The sequence below is a fragment of the Tiliqua scincoides genome, chromosome 1 (assembly GCF_035046505.1).
Source record: "Tiliqua scincoides isolate rTilSci1 chromosome 1, rTilSci1.hap2, whole genome shotgun sequence".
NCBI lineage: Eukaryota > Metazoa > Chordata > Lepidosauria > Squamata > Scincidae > Tiliqua > Tiliqua scincoides.
In genome coordinates, this window is record NC_089821.1 from 108,718,407 (window position 1) to 108,734,305 (window position 15,899).

The following is a 15,899-nucleotide window of genomic DNA, read 5'->3' on the forward strand; positions in this document are numbered from 1 at the left end:
CCACAGTCATGACCCAGATGAGTCTTGCTGTTGCTTCCCTTGCAGTGGCTAAGGATGGTCTGGGAGAAACCATTGTGTTCTTGCACAAGTTCTGGAATATAGGGGTCTCAAAAAGCCCCAATTCCTACCATCTTAAGGATAAAACAACTGAAAAACCCATTGGAAAAGGAGCTGCTACTGATGCTTTGTATGATATGTGGTGGTGGTTTTATCTTTTTCCATATTATTAATTTTTCCTTTACTCTTAGGCCAACTGAATTGGATGCTTTGGTATTTGGACATCTATTCACAATCCTTACTACTCAGCTGATCAGTGATGAACTGTCTGAAAAAGTGAAAAGCTACAGTAACCTCATAGCATTTTGCAGAAGAATAGAGCAGCGCTATTTTGAGGGCCCTAATAGAGATGGCTCAGGGAGTGTTCCTCTGCCAACATTAAGGCAAAGTTTGATGAGCTGAATGTGTTCTGGTATATCTGGTAGATACTATGAAACGAAGCTTTGATTTTGTATTTAGCAGTGGTTAGCAATGGCTGTGAACGGGAGGACTGTTGCACATTTTTTGTTTGAAACTGCCAAACTGTTTTAACCCAAGAGAATCTGCTTGTGACTAAAACACACACTGTATTCACCTTGAAATTACTGGTGTTTTCCCACTATGATAGCCTGCATTTCATTTTAATACCATTCTAAAGTGTCCTTGGAACAATATTGCATTAAAATTTAACTACAAAAAACATGATAACTGTAACAACATTTGTCCTTAATTTCTAAGTCTTTTGCATGCTGTATTCTTACAAGTTTGCATTGTATTTTGTAGAATTAAGCTGATGACATGATAACACTAGTCTTGAGAAAGCTGTTAGATTTGAGAAGTTCTCTTGTCTACACCACATAAACAAAACCAGTTTAAAGGCTATTTACCTGCAGTGGTTTCCTTGGTACCTGCTACCTTGGGAAGCCCATGAAGTAACTAAGGATCTCAAAGAAAGGCTGCCATCCCTAAACTACAACTCCATGATAGCTAGAAATTGGTTTAAACTCATTCAGTTGTCAGATATTAATACCTTAGTGTGAAAGGAAACTATTCTATGACTCATAGTTCCTTGGTAATGGTTTGATGTTCATCAGATTAAGTGCCACTTGAAGGTTCTGCAGTTGTTCCATGCACCTTGGAGGCACTGCAGTTATAACTGCCTTGTACAAATTCTTGGATTTACAGCAGCTGCTCCCATGTTGTATAAATAGGAGAAAATGGTTTCCTCAATTGTTGCTAGCCCGTTTCCTACCCATTTCAGTTCGGTCAGCTGCAACCAGCAAAGGCCATACACAGGGGTTTCTGTGTCTTCTGAAAGGTGCTCAGGCTTAGAGTCGTCTTCGGGACAATAATTCTTCAGGCATGAAGCAGCCAGTCTGTATGTGCTTTGCTTGCTTTCTGTTACCAGGTAGTTCTGTTTTCTGTGTATCATGGTGACAGGGTTTTGTGTATGTGTCTTTATGATAGTGTTCAAATTTTGTGTGTTGTTTGAATCATTAGTGACCTCATGAAAACCAATTTGCAACAGAAAATGACTGCAAATCTTGTTCAGTAGCATCCAATCAACCTTTTAACTTCTTCTTAAAGTCTGACACTATGCATTAACTGAGTTTGAAAGTGTCTCTCAGATTATACATTCCAGCTATCTAGAAATGATTTAGCAAGAGAAACTAATCTATTATAAGCAAATAAAGTGTGCATAAATCTATTTGAGCCACTCAGACTGCACTTAAGGATATGGGGAAGAGTGAATTATGTTGCAAACTCAATAAGTAAAGTAAGATGAGCTGCAAAACTATAAGACTTTGCAGATAAATAGTTTTTGTAAACTTACCCCCATCACCCCCTTTCCATTGCCCTAATTTAGTTATAAGAATGCTCCATTTAAATTAGGTTAAGCCTCAGCAATGCTTGTTCAAATGATAGGACTAAGTAGTTATTGCACTGTTTAATTCAGAGGAAGTGGCGTTTCAAGAATGAATACAATTATATCATCGTGAGTGTATGTTTTATTTTTGCTTAGGATTTTTGAGCTTGGAAAATTAATTTTGAAACTTAACCAAACTGTCATATAACAAAGTCTGGAAGCTCTGTTGAATTGTCATGTCACCATATTACAGCAACAAAAATATTTATGTAGCCTTGCTACCATTAGCACAGATCTGGAACTCTGATTGATTGAATTGATTAATCAATGCAATCAATTGATGAAAAGTTTAAATTGCAATTTTTAGAAAATCCATGAGTTAACCACTGGAGCTCTTTCTTGGTTCATTCTCTGCTACTCCCTGGCACTTGTTAATATAGTGGTCCTGCTCCTTTCCTGAGTTCTGTGGAGCAATGCAGAAGAATCTTGTACTATCAATCCTTGTCTCTTTCTAGGCATGGTTTCAAAAGGTGTGGTAAACTGCCTGGATACATTGCTATAGAAATTATGATGGCCCACAGAAAAAGCGTGTGGGTTGCCAATACTGCACAATACTTCTCTGTTCCTTCAGAACTTAGGAAAACCATGGGGAGCAGGCAAGATACTTTTACTCATCTATAGTGTTCCACCCTGGAATCCCTAGCATTGTATGCACTGCTGAAACAGAGGCGCCTGCGTTGGCTAAGTCATGTCGTGAGAATGGATGATGGCCGGATCCCAAAGGATCTCCTCTATGGAGAACTCGTGCAAGGAAAGCGCCCTACAGGTAGACCACAGCTGCGATACAAGGACATCTGCAAGAGGAATCTGAAGGCCTTAGGGATGGACCTCAACAGGTGGGAAACCCTGGCCTCTGTGCGGCCCGCTTGGAGGCAGGCTGTGCTGCATGGCCTTTCCCAGTTTGAAGAGACGCTTGGCCAACAGTCTGAGGCAAAGAGGCAAAGAAGGAAGGCCCATAGCCAGGGAGACAGACCAGGGACAGACTGCACTTGCTCCCAGTGTGGAAGGGATTGTAACTCCCGAATTGGCCTTTTCAGCCACACTAGACGCTGTGCCAGAACCACCATTCAGAGTGCGATACCATAGTCTTTCGAGACTGAAGGTTGCCAACAATAGTGTTCCACCCCAAAGGCAGTGAATATTTTGCACAAATACAGGGTGTCACAAGAAAATGTGCAAATTTATTATGCTATAGTTCACACATACAATGTACACAGAAGCACCTTAGGGCCCAATCCTATCCAACTTTCCAGTGCTGATGCAGCTGCAATGCAGCCCCGAAGTAAGGGAGCAAACATTCCCCTACCTTGGGCAGGTTTCTGTGACTGCCCCCCCCCCCATCACAGGATGCAGTGCAAGTCCCGTTGGCGTGGCTGCATTGGTGCTGGAAAGTTGGGACCTTGATAAATTGGACCAAGGGCTTAAAATGTTCCATACTGACATTTATATACCATTGATACATTGACTAAGACATCTACAGACATCTACCAACATGTGTGCATGGTTCTACATATCTTTTCAATTGCTTTTCTTAGTAGTTTGAGTGTTACAGGTTTTCTACAATGAATTATATATGCATTAGAGTTCATGAACCCCTGTTCAGTAATACTGGTATGCAATTCACTATTCCACAGAATCAGGAACAGGCCTGTTGTTTTCAGGGCTGCTGAGAGGTTCTATGGATCTTTAGGAATATGCAAGTTATTCCCCCCCCCCCCCCCCCGCAATTTGAAAGTGAAAAGTGTTCATCCCAGCTCTGATCTTTCTCCTTAGAGGGTCAGTCTGTACTGCTGGCTTACTCCATCTGAATGAACAGAGTTTCCCGGGGGGGGGGGGGGGGGAGTTTCAGTGCAACTTTGTGTAGCTTCTGGTTGAAGTATAAGGATTCTTATATTAAGCAAATCTCTTGGAGGAAGATTTTGCTGTCTTCAATGCCCTAACCCTGGTGGAATATCTTAACAGAATCCTATATGTATGAGACAGTTGTGTAACTGAAAAGTCTATTCATATTAGATTGGCTGAGTTTCTTGGGAAAAAGCTGTGCAGGTTCTGTGGCTAAAAAAATGAAAATTATGATCTGATGTGAAGAGACTATTGTAATTGTTCTAGAATGGTGCCTCAGTGGCACATTGATTTTGTGAACAGTTCAGAGCAACTGAACAGTTCAACAGTTCAAATGAATTTTTTTTTAAAAATTGACACATACCCCACAAAATGACAAGCAGTTGTAACTAAGATCATAACTAGAAAGCAAAGTCTGGATCCTCAAATTTAGAAGAATATACATTCAGTGATCAGTCTGAAGGATCAAGTTCTTCATCTTGGGAGCCTTTCTTCACCCAGCATTGTTCTGGAAAGGTAGTCTGTGTCTGTGGCCAGGAATGCCTTTGTACAATTTCATATTGTTCTGGGGGTGGGGACGGACTTTTTGCGTGGGGGATGGAAGAAGATGGATCAGGCCAGGGAGGAGGCGGGATAGGCTGTGGCAGTGCAGGCTGCATCCTAACTGCAGTCCCGGGCTTGAGCAACTTTACATGGGTGGCTCTGATTTGCTCCAGCTAAATACTAGCCCTGTAAGGGTGACTGGGGCGTGACACAGAGTAAGGGGGAAAATATCCCCTTGTCCTGAAGTGCCCTCCAGCATGCACCTAACCTGGCTACAGCTCAGGCCACTGTGGCCTGCCTGTTCCAGCGCAGGTTAGGATCGGGCTGTTAGTTGTATCTGTTAGTCTGTGTCTGTTGCATTTCTAATGTAAACCTCCTTGGTTGCCTTTCTGACAGTAAAGCAGTACAGGTGTTTGAAGTTATATGTACAATCATAAGCAATGTATACTGGGGATACTAAACTGAAATTTTATAAAGTTGAGATTTATGCTCTTCTGACATTTAAAAGCATACAGTAAGGGAGTCTTTTCATACAGAGGGCTCAGGAGTGTGAGAAGAAGTCTAGGCTAGTATGTATCTAGTCATATATGGGTTGCACTTAAGGCAGCCTCTCAGGTGAAGCCGAAGCTGCTCGCAAATATTACATTTCCTGTAGCTGGCACCTTTGAACAGCAATCCAAGTAGCTTTCTACTGGCTCCTGCAACAATCTCCATTCCTTTCTTTTGCAGGATGTTTGCCTTTTCTTGTTTGAACATTCATATTATCAGTCCTGCTTATTGCTATTTATCACCTGCTAGAGGAGAAATTGTAATTTTGGGCACGAGTGGGGCAGCAGGCCAGAACAGTACCAAATTAACTAAATTATCTATACACCCACGAAGATCATTTCTCTGATTAATGGATTGTTACTAAGAAAGTGCTGTTTGTTATCTTATCTTTTATAGTAAAAGTGAAATTAGACATGAGAATCCCAATTATTTTAGGAGGCAGGCTTCTAAATGGTTGCTGTTGGCTTCCGCAGGACTATGCAAAAACAAAACAAAACTGAGGGTTACACTGAAGGAACTAAAAAAAAAAAAAAACACCCCTTAAGTGTGTTGGAACCATGCTTGGAGGGAGGTGTCTGTACTTGTACAAGGTGTCAGAGTAATTCTTCTGTCCTCAGTCTTACTGTTTCACTTCTTCATGCCCTTTGAAACACTAGCAGCCCTAACCTTGTCACAAATGGCAGTGCTCATGTGAGTTCAGGCTTTTGACTGCCTCGTGCTCTAACCACTACCTGGAGATCAGAGTGCATTCTGTGGCTGATGTGCTGTTGATGGGTTGCTCATGAAGCTTGTTGGAATAATCCACAAGGGCCAGCCAGATGTGGTGGCAGGAGGCCCACATGTGGGAATGCAGACCATATGGGGTAAGGCCAGGGGACAATGGAAAAATGCACCAGTGGCAGATAGAATGGTGATGCTGAACCGTTGCCTTTCCTGGACTTTTCACCCCCATACCACGCAAACTTCCAGTGAATTTTCCAAGACTAAAAGTAACCCCGCTGAGGAGGAAAATGGCTGAGGAGAAGGATCTTTTGTGTGTGTGGATATGTGTGAAGGAATAAAGACAGGAGAAATGGTTCAGTATCTGCCTTCTGCCCGCTTCCTCCTGTGTTGTAGCAATTTGGCAGGGCTCTCGTGGCTCATGGGATGTGGCTCCATCGTGTCTACTTTGCCCGAAGACATCACCTGAAGGAAACACTTGTGCGGGTAGAAATTCCCTGGGTAGCAAACCACATAATGATTAATAGTTAATTAAGGGACATCTGAGCAACTGTCTTGAATAAATGGATGATGTCTAAAAGCAATGAATGGGGCTCTAAGTATGTTAATAATAATTAAGCACTTGCATGTTACTTATTCCAAGGGGCTTCATGATGGACCATGCAGTCCTTCAAAATGCTTAGCTTTTGGCAGGACTATCAAATTTAAGAAGAATTTAGTTGCATTTTGGACTATCACTGGTTAAATTGGCAAAAAAGAAAAGGCATGGCCAGCCTTGCCGACGCACTGCTTACGCCATTTCTGCACAACATTGCACATACTCAGCACGGGCTGGGCAAAAATGGACTTTAATGCCATGTTTCTTTGGATGTTCAGAATTCACATTGGACTGTTCCAAATGACAATGCATAGAGATGCTTGTACTTTCTCAAGCAAACCCAGTACTGCCAGTTTGCAGCTGGTCACCAGAATACATTCCTTCTTTTAAAACTTAACTCTAGTCTAAACATTACTAGCAGATCAACCAGCAGCCTGAGCAGTCTTGTCTGATTTCCTGTTTTAAGTATGCAATCCTATGCATATTTTCTTGAAAGCAAGTCCTACTGTGTTCAGTGGGGTTTACTCCCAGGAAAGTGTGTTTAGGTAGAGCTGCAGTCTGTTCTAAGGTTGCATACATAAATAATACTCTGTGCCTAGCACCAATTTATAGCTCTGTTCAACAAAGCATGCTGCAAAGGGCTCTGACATTGTCCTAATTACAAGGTTAAGGTAATATAACTTTCTACTAAGTAATGAGAAAAGATTTGCCATGCAGTCCTGTGCATGTTTCCTCAGAAGTAAGTTCCACTGTGTTCAGTGGCACACCTCACTAGTAAGTGTTTTAAGAGTGAAGCCTTCAAACAAGTGTAGCATTCTCTGAAGTGCTACCTATTCCACACGCAGGGCCAGCTAGGCAGGCAAAGATCAGGGGTCTTAATGCGTGGATGAGATGGTGGTGTAAGGAGGAGGGGTTTAGTTTTGTTAGGCACTGGGGAATGTTTTGGGACTTCCATACAGTGGGCATAACGGAAACCAGGTGGAATGCAGAAAATCAGTGGGATACCGCAATCCCAGGCTATAAACTATACAGGAGAGACAGGGAGGGGCATGCTGGAGGTGGGGTGGCCATTTATGTTAAAGAAGGGGTAGAATCCAGCAAAGTAAGAGATTGAAGGCGGTGAAAATCTCCTTTTCCCTTCCAAGTTGTGATTTTGTATGTATTATGGACTAAAACTCATGCTGGTCAAACCTCAGAATACAGGACACCCTTCCCCCAGTACACTTTTCCAAGGCCCTGGTAGAAGTCACAAGTTTGCACAACCTCTAGCAATGCAGGGATGCCTCCTGATTCAATCACTGTTAGGCAAAACAAGCATGCACCTCCAGAGGAAGAAGTCTATTGTTCTATTGTTGTAGCTTTATCACTCTTAAGCACCTTATGCAAACTGCCTCCCGCCCTCCCCCAGGAGGCCAGTCATGGCTGATACCCAGTCATCATGTTCTTGCATGCTCCACGTGTCCTACTGTGTGTAGTGAGCATGCGCATCCAGGAGGCCACATCCAGGTCATTCACATCCAACTTCCAGGTCAGCCATAACCCTTTAAGAGGAAGCTCCAGCCACATGGTATCTCTCTCTCTCTCTCTGGCTGCCCTACAAGGCACAGGTCCTCCATAGGACTTCCCCCCCCCACCTCCTATCCATCTGCTTCCAAGGACAGGTAACTATATCTTGTGTCTGGAATCTTCTCCCTTCTATCCTACCTATTTCTCCCCTTCTCTCCCCATGTTAGTTAGCAACTGGGTTATGCAGACCAGGGACCCCTAAAATCCTTCCCTACAACCTATCCTTTTCTGATTCCTTCTCGGATGCACCAAATACACGGCACATGCAACCACCATAAAGCTAGGTACACTACACACAAATACTAGAAATCTAGACTTATCAATTCTCCATGTGCATTATGTTTACCTATGTGTTTTGTAATAAAAATATAATCGTTGATTGAAAGTTATCTTTCTCCCAGTCTCCTCTTTAAGCTATACAAGGGATTTTATCTTGAAATGAGGAAACAGATCAGGGAGCTGACAAGGAGGGACAGGGTTGTAATCATGGGGGACTTCAATTATCCTCACATCGACTGGGTCAGTTTGTGTCTGGTCATGAAAAAGAGACCAGATTTCTTGACATGCTAAATGACTGTGCCTTAGAGCAGCTAGTCATGGAGCCCACCAGAGGACAGGTGACTCTGGATTTAATACTGTGTAGTACTCAGGACCTGGTTAGAGATGTGAATGTTACTGAGCCCTTGGGAACAGTGACCATGCTGCGATCCGTTTTGACATGCATGTCGGGGAAGAATACCATGCAAATCTGTCACAAAAACCCTTGACTTCCGACAAGCGGACTTCCCTCAAATGAGGAGGCTGGTTAAAAAGAGGTTGAAAGGGAAGGTAAAAAGAGTCCAATCTCTCCAGAGTGCATGGAGGCTGTTTAAAACAACAGTAATAGAGGCCCAGCAGAAGTGTATACCGCAAAGGAAGAAGGGCTCCACTAAGTCCAGGAGCGTGCCTGCATGGCTAACGAGCCAAGTTAGAGAGGCCGTAAAAGGCAAGGAAGCTTCCTTTGGTAAATGGAAGTCTTGCCCTAGTGAGGAGAATAAAAAGGAACATAAACTTTGGCAAAAGAAATATAAGAAGGTGATACGGGAGGCCATGAGAGAGACTATGAGGAACACATGGCCAGCAGCATTAAGGGGAATAATAAAAGATTCTTCAAATATGTTAGAAGCAGGAAACCCGCCAGAGAAGCAGTTGGCCCTCTGGATGGAGAGGGAGGGAAGGGGGAAATAAAAGGAGACTTGGAGATGGCAGAGAAATTAAGTGAGTTCTTTGCATCTGTCTTCACGGCAGAAGACCTTGGGCAGATACCGCTGCCTGAATGGCCCCTCCTGACTAAGGAATTAAGTCAGATAGAGGTTAAAAGAGAAGATGTTTCAGACCTCATTGACAAATTAAAGATCAATAAGTCACCGGGCCCTGATGGCATCCACCCAAGAGTTGTTAAGGAACTGAAGAATGAAGTTGCTGATCTCTTGACTAAAGTGTGCAACTTGTCCCTTAAAATGGCCACTGTGCCAGAAGATTGGAGGATAGCAAATGTCACACCAATCTTTAAAAAGGGAAGAGAACCCAGGAAACTATAGGCTGCCAGCCTAACGTCTATTCCAGATGGTGGAATGCCTCATCAAAGATAGAATCTCAAAACACATAGACAAACAAGCCTTGCTGAGAAAGAGTTAGCACGGCTTCTGTAAGGGTAAGTGTTGCCTCACAAACCTTTTAGAATTCTTTAAAAAGGTCAACAGGCATGTGGATGTGGGAGAACCCAAGGACATTATATATCTGGACTTTCAGAAGGCGTTTGACACGGTTCCTTACCAAAGGCTACTGAAAAATCCCCTTACTCAGGGAATTAGAGGGTAGGTTCTCTCATGGATTGGGAACTGGTTGAAGATCAGGAAACAGAAAGTGGAAGTCAATGGACAATTTTCACAATGGAGAGACGTGAAAAGCTGTGTGCCCCAAGGATCTGTCCTGGGATCTGTGCTTAAAGGGGGGGGGGGGTCCTGTTCTTAAATGACCCGGAGACAGGGTTGAGCAGCGAGGTTGCTAAGTTTGCAGACAACACCAAACTTTTCTGAGTGGTGAAGACCAGACATGATTGTGAGGAGCTCCAGAAGGATCTCTAAAACTGGCAGAATGGGCAGCAAAATGGCAGCTGCGTTCTTGGGATAGTGGTGGACAACTCAATGAAAGTGTCGACCCAATGTGCAGCAGCAATGAAGAAGGCCAATTCTATGCTTGGGATCATTAGGAAAGGTATAGAGAACAGAACGGCTAATATTATAATGCTGTTGTACAAACCGATAGTAAGGCCACACCTGGAGTATTGCGTCCAGTTCTGGTCACCATATCTCAAAGAGGACATAGTGGAAATGGAAAAGGTGCAAAAGAGAGCAAACAAAATGATTCCGGGGCTGGGGCACCTTCCTTATGAGGAAAGGCTATGGCGTTTGGGCCTTTGCAGCCTAGAGAAGAGGCGCCTGAGGGGAGACATGATTGAGACATATAAAATTATGCATGGGAATGATGGAGTGGATATGGAGATGCTCTTTACACTCTCACACAACACCAGAACCAGGGGACATCCACTAAAATTGAGTGTTGGGAGAGTTAGGACAGATAAAAGAAAATATTTCTTTACTCAGCGTGTGGTTGGTCTGTGGAACTCCTTGCCACAGAATATGGTGATGGCACCTGGCCTAGATGCCTTTAAAAGGGGATTGGACAAATTTCTGGAGGAAAAATCCATTACAGGTTACAAGACATGATCTGTATGTGCAACCTCCTGATTTTAGAAATGGGCTACGTCAGAATGCCAATGCAAGGGAGGGCACCAGGGTGCGTGTCTCTTGTTATCTGGTGTGCTCCCTGGGGCATTTGGTGGGCCACTGTGGGATACAGGAAGCTGGACTAGATGGGCATATGGCCTGATCCAGCGGGGCTGTTCTTATTTTCTTATGAAGACTTAATTGTCTATTTCCATTAGAACAACAACAACAACAAAAAAACCACAACATTTTATCAGTCCTCTTCTGTGACTTATTAATATATAGCTTTTTCAGATTTCAAGGTATGATGCAGAATAACATGAAGAGAAAGCCAAGGTAGCTTTGAATAAGCATCTACCTCTTAAAACAAAATAATAAAACACTTTAAAAGCGCTTTGTATTTAAAAGGCCACTGGGTGAATCACTTGCTACCAATCACATTGATTTCTTTTCTTTAGTTGTCCATCCAGTTTTTAAAGTTGTGTATCACTGGATTAATCTTTTTCCCTTTATAGTGTTAAGGGTCGTTTAATAGGTATTGGCCAGCCCCTAATGCCCTTTGCTATCCTTTCATTTCAAATGCATTCATTCTCGCTTTGAAATTGCTGTTTTTGCCGTGCTAAATCTTAACACCACCCTGACACACATGCAGGCACATACACCATACACACACACACTAATTTCAGCAGGTCAGAAACTGACCCTGATGGGAAGAAAATCTGGAGTCAAATATTCACAGCAGAATGCTCCTGCCTGGCTGCATGTCAGATGCCATCTTGCTGCAAATGCTTCACACACCTTGGAGTGCAGCTTGTGGAACTGATGAGGTGAGGAGCACTGCACAGCATCTCTGTGCTGGTAATCACAGGCCTGAAGAAACACATACATCATCTGCTGCACGGGCTGGCGTTTCAAGTAAAAAAACCTTCACATTGTGTAAAATGTTGGACAAATGATGGCCATATGCATGTTTGTCTCTGTGCAGATGGCTCTGCAGCTTCAGCCTGGTTGGGGGGGGGGGGGAGGAGAAGGAAAGCTGAGCTAGGCTTTCTAAGGGGAGACAGTTTAATATTGGTGACACAGTGTATGTCCTCTGCAAAAACAATAATGGAGGATAAGGTGACATAAATTATTTGCAAATCGGTTGACATATGCAGGCCATTGTCCTTGCAATAATCAACATCACTCTGTCAGTTTAAGATATGAACCGTGCCAGTGCTGTTTTATATCAGTGGGTTAAGATTTCACATGGGGTGTTTTTATGTATTTGTTCTTCTGGGAGCCAACAAAGCACCAATCAAATTTATGATGTTTAGTCACAGGACTACTTGGTGCACATTGCTGAGATTTAAAACTGGCTAATGTTATACATGCACACACATGCCACATAGATGCATGCATGCATGTACAACTCAAAACAGAACAATGATCCAGTGAGCAACCTAGTGAACTTAAGGGTGTGTCTACATTACAAATGAAAACCAGTTTCAAAACAGGTTAATTGTTGTGGCTTCTGCAAAAGAATGCTGGAAATGATAATTCTATGAAGGGACTTGACAATCAAAATATCCAAAGTTGAAATGTTTGACTTCATTATTTGACAGCCAGTGTGTAGTATCTCAGAGTGTCAAACTAGACCTAGGGAAGATGCAGATTGAAATCCCTGGTTAGCCATGCATTTCGCTGGATGATCTTGAGCCAATCATTCTCATTAGCCTACTTCACTGAGCTGTTGTAAGAATACAGCAAGGGAAGGAAACAGCCATGTAAGCACCCTGACAGCCATGGAGAAAGGGAGGGACAGATATTAAATAAATAAATACAAACTCCTTCTAAGATCATGTAACCAACTCTTCACCATGTCAGCCAATAGGAATGCCTGCTGTTTCTGTTCATTTGTTTACATTATTGACTTGAAGTGATCACATCTTTTTCTGTTTCTGGTTTAAAAAGGCACCTTGGAATGTATTTCAGATGCTTGTTCAACTTGTATTAAAAAGATGTTTCATGTAATGTGATCATAAACATAAGAAAAGGCTTGCTGACTTGGAATTTACTTACTTGGAATTAAGTCCTGCTGATTTCAATGCTGTTTACACCCAAGTAAGCATGCCTTAGGACTTCAGCGTTAGTTTAATATGCAGGGGTCTGGCTTGCTGCAATTAGTCCAGATTACTGCCAAATGTTCTTTGGTTAGCCATTTTAATGAGCAAATTGGAAGAAAATTGCAGTTTAGTTGCAAGAAAGGCATTGTTCTGAAATGTAGTAGTTGATGATCTGGAGAAGCACAACTGTAGCTTGATAGTAGGTTGGAAAAAACCACCATATTTATTTTCTTCTGTGAAAGTTAACTATAGAAAGTGCTCGTCTTTTCTGACAGGCCTTAAAAGTAGAGGGATGTGTTTGTAGCATTTACATCCTTAAGAGAGATCCTCTTGTCTGTAGGCAGCAGACACAATTGCCCTACCATTTTTATATCTGCCTGATTACAGGCACTAAAGCAGATAAGTGCTTTGCATCCAAATTACATGTGCAAGCTACTCAACCATGTATGCTATCAGAAATGCCCCAATAACATTCACACTAATATAGCAGATCAACTGGAATGAGGGGGGTGAGATTTGGGAGGGTCCGCTGGTAGTAGTCTATTTTAAACCTTGGACATTTTTAAAAACAAGCACCCGCAAATTAATGAGTACTTAGCCAAGAACCAGCTGCTGAGCTTTGTCCCTGCAGATCATGAATTATTAGAAAATTACCTGATATAGAGCAGGCTTATACTCAGGCTCTGTATTCTTTTCGTAGTAAAAGAAAAAACCCTAACCAACATTAAAATACATCATTGAACAATATAGACAATAATGGTCCATGGTGAACACTATTCTGTGGCAGATAAGTTGCTGAAACATACTATGGCAGGGCCAGAATTAGTGCATGACACTCCTGAACAGCTGTCATGACCCCCACAATTTATGACTGCAGCTGCATCAGTAAGGAGTGCAGGCTGGGTACAGATCGCATGGGGTGACACCAATGGGGGGTGACACCAAAGGAGGGGCAAAAGACCAGGAGGTCAGGTCTACCAGGCAGGTAGACCTGGGCTCAACATCACAAAGTCCAGTAGATCTGGACTCCAGGCTGATGGTATCTTGGCCTTGGGTATAGTTGCAATACCTGTTGGTGGGGGGGCCCCACTTCGCCCCCAGATGTATAGATCTACCCCTGCTGACATTAAAGGAGACCAAATCCTACTAGGAAGCCTGGTCTATCCAGTGGGTAGACCTGGGCTCTACTTTAGGAAACTTGGTAGACCTGGACTCTGGTGACTTTTCTGGTCCTCACCACTGTCATCCTCCTTCATTTTGCCTCTCCCCTCCACACTGGGTGACACCAACCCTAGTGATGTCACTGGATGTCTGCCCTGTTCCCTGGGGGAGGACTGAGCCTAGCCAGTAACTGGTGGCCACCTACTGGGTGACCTGCCCTCACTTGGTGGCATGTTTGGTGGTAGAACTAGAAAATGAGAATATTCATCTCAATTCAGTCACTTGGTTCTGCTTCTGGAATTTGTATCTAGTGGCATTGCTAGGGGGGTGCGGAGGGTGCAGGCCACACCAGGTGACGGGCCAGGGGGGTGATGCACCCTAGGGGTGATGCGCTAAAACCACGGTCTTAGGAGCTACAACATCATGCCATACACTGTTGGATGCGGACTGTCCAGCGGAGTGCAATGCAAAAATCAGAATTGAAATTGCTCCTTTCGTTCAAACGTTATGGCCAAAAAAACCATAAAGAAAAAAATGCATGGAGCCCTATGGAAAGTGAGCTATATCGCGTGTTTACTTGTGAGTAGGTATACTTGCCATAGTCCATCAGAAAGGGCAGGCTGAGAGGAATCCAACAACACCAGAATGGTCCAGATCCAATGAATGCAGCCCCCAAAAAACACCCGAGGAGGTTGCTGCCCATTGACCACTATGGGACTTACTTCAGAGTAGACATGCATAGGATTGGGCTTACAGGCTGCAACCCTACCCACATTTTCCTCAGAGTAAGCCCCATTGACCACAATAGGACTTACTTCAGAGTAGATTCACTTGGTGGAACAGGACTGGCTCCCCCTTATTTAATTATTTCTTTTCTTTTAATTTAATAATTTATAATTATTTATTTTAATTTGCTTGATGATGTCACTTCTGGCCATGACATCACTTCCAATGGGTCCTGGACAGATTATCATTCTAAAAAGTGGGTCCCAGTGCTAAAAGTTTGAGAACTGCTGCAATAAGGTGTTAGTATGTTGACACAGGGTGTGTGTGTATGACTCTACAAGTTTTCAAAATCACTAAAATCAGAATTTGGAGGAAGAAAACCATCATGTTATATATCAATCAATGCGTAATTTCATGCAGAATGCAATGAAACAAACCACATTGAAATATCTGTGTTCTGACAAAAGGTACAGCCAAAAAACCAGTGGGGGGGGCAATGGTACATCACCACGCCCACCACCTGGGGCGTTGCCCCACCCACTGTATGGGGTGATGCACAGGCCTCCCGCACCGGGTGACGCGAATCCTAGTGACGCCACTGTTTGTATCTACAAATGTTTTCCTCTAATGTCTGTTTCATCTCCAGTTACGATTTCTGCCATGATTGCTACTGTAGCTAAAATGTTCAGGCGAGAAGATTCACTAAAGATCCTGTATTCCTGTCTTCTTTTCTCCTCAAGGATATAAACTGTTATCTGAAACTTTTAGCAACCTGGCTGGAAGAATATCTCTCTGGACTGGATGATTTATAAAGAATGCACACTGATCTGACAACATCTGATGATTATTAAATGTAATTCACTGTAGCTTTAGTGTCCTTTCTGCAGTGCTTCATCCCTAGATGCTGAAAAATATCTTCGCTTGGGCTGGATGGTCTTTTCTCTTTAATATCCCTGAGCAGATGGGACATGTACCAAAGTCTCCTACTTGAATAAGAATGCATACACCATTTCAACAGCTGAGATGCTTTATTAATAGCTTTGAATTCAAGGGTTGTCAGCTGTAACAATCCTGGTCTGCAAGGGACCTCTCTCTGGTCGTCAAACCTAAAACTGGGCATTGTGGGATCTGCTAGATGTAGACTGTCTTTGACAGATGCTTATCCAAACTCTGCCTAATAACCCACAGTAGAATCGTGTCCACATGTTTTCTAGAAAACTTGTCCAAATACAGATAGGATGGTTTCCTTGCAAATTAATTGACCGTATCAGTCCTCCTCTTCTAGATTATCATACTAATGTTGTTTTATTTAACTTGTACATATTAATTGAAACAATCTTGCTTTGAAAAAAAAATGT

General features: G+C 42.9%; 1 protein-coding gene across 1 annotated transcript in view; it reads left to right on the forward strand.

Annotated features, from left to right (window-relative positions):
• Positions 1-12,586, forward strand: part of MTX2 (metaxin 2) — a 68,218-nt gene extending 55,632 nt beyond the window's left edge. The window contains exon 10 of the mRNA XM_066612289.1: positions 249-12,586. Within this exon, the coding sequence (XP_066468386.1) occupies positions 249-459 (211 nt within the window). The 3' untranslated portion in view covers positions 460-12,586. The remainder of the gene's footprint in view (positions 1-248) is intronic.
• The last annotated feature ends 3,313 nt before the right edge of the window (positions 12,587-15,899 follow it).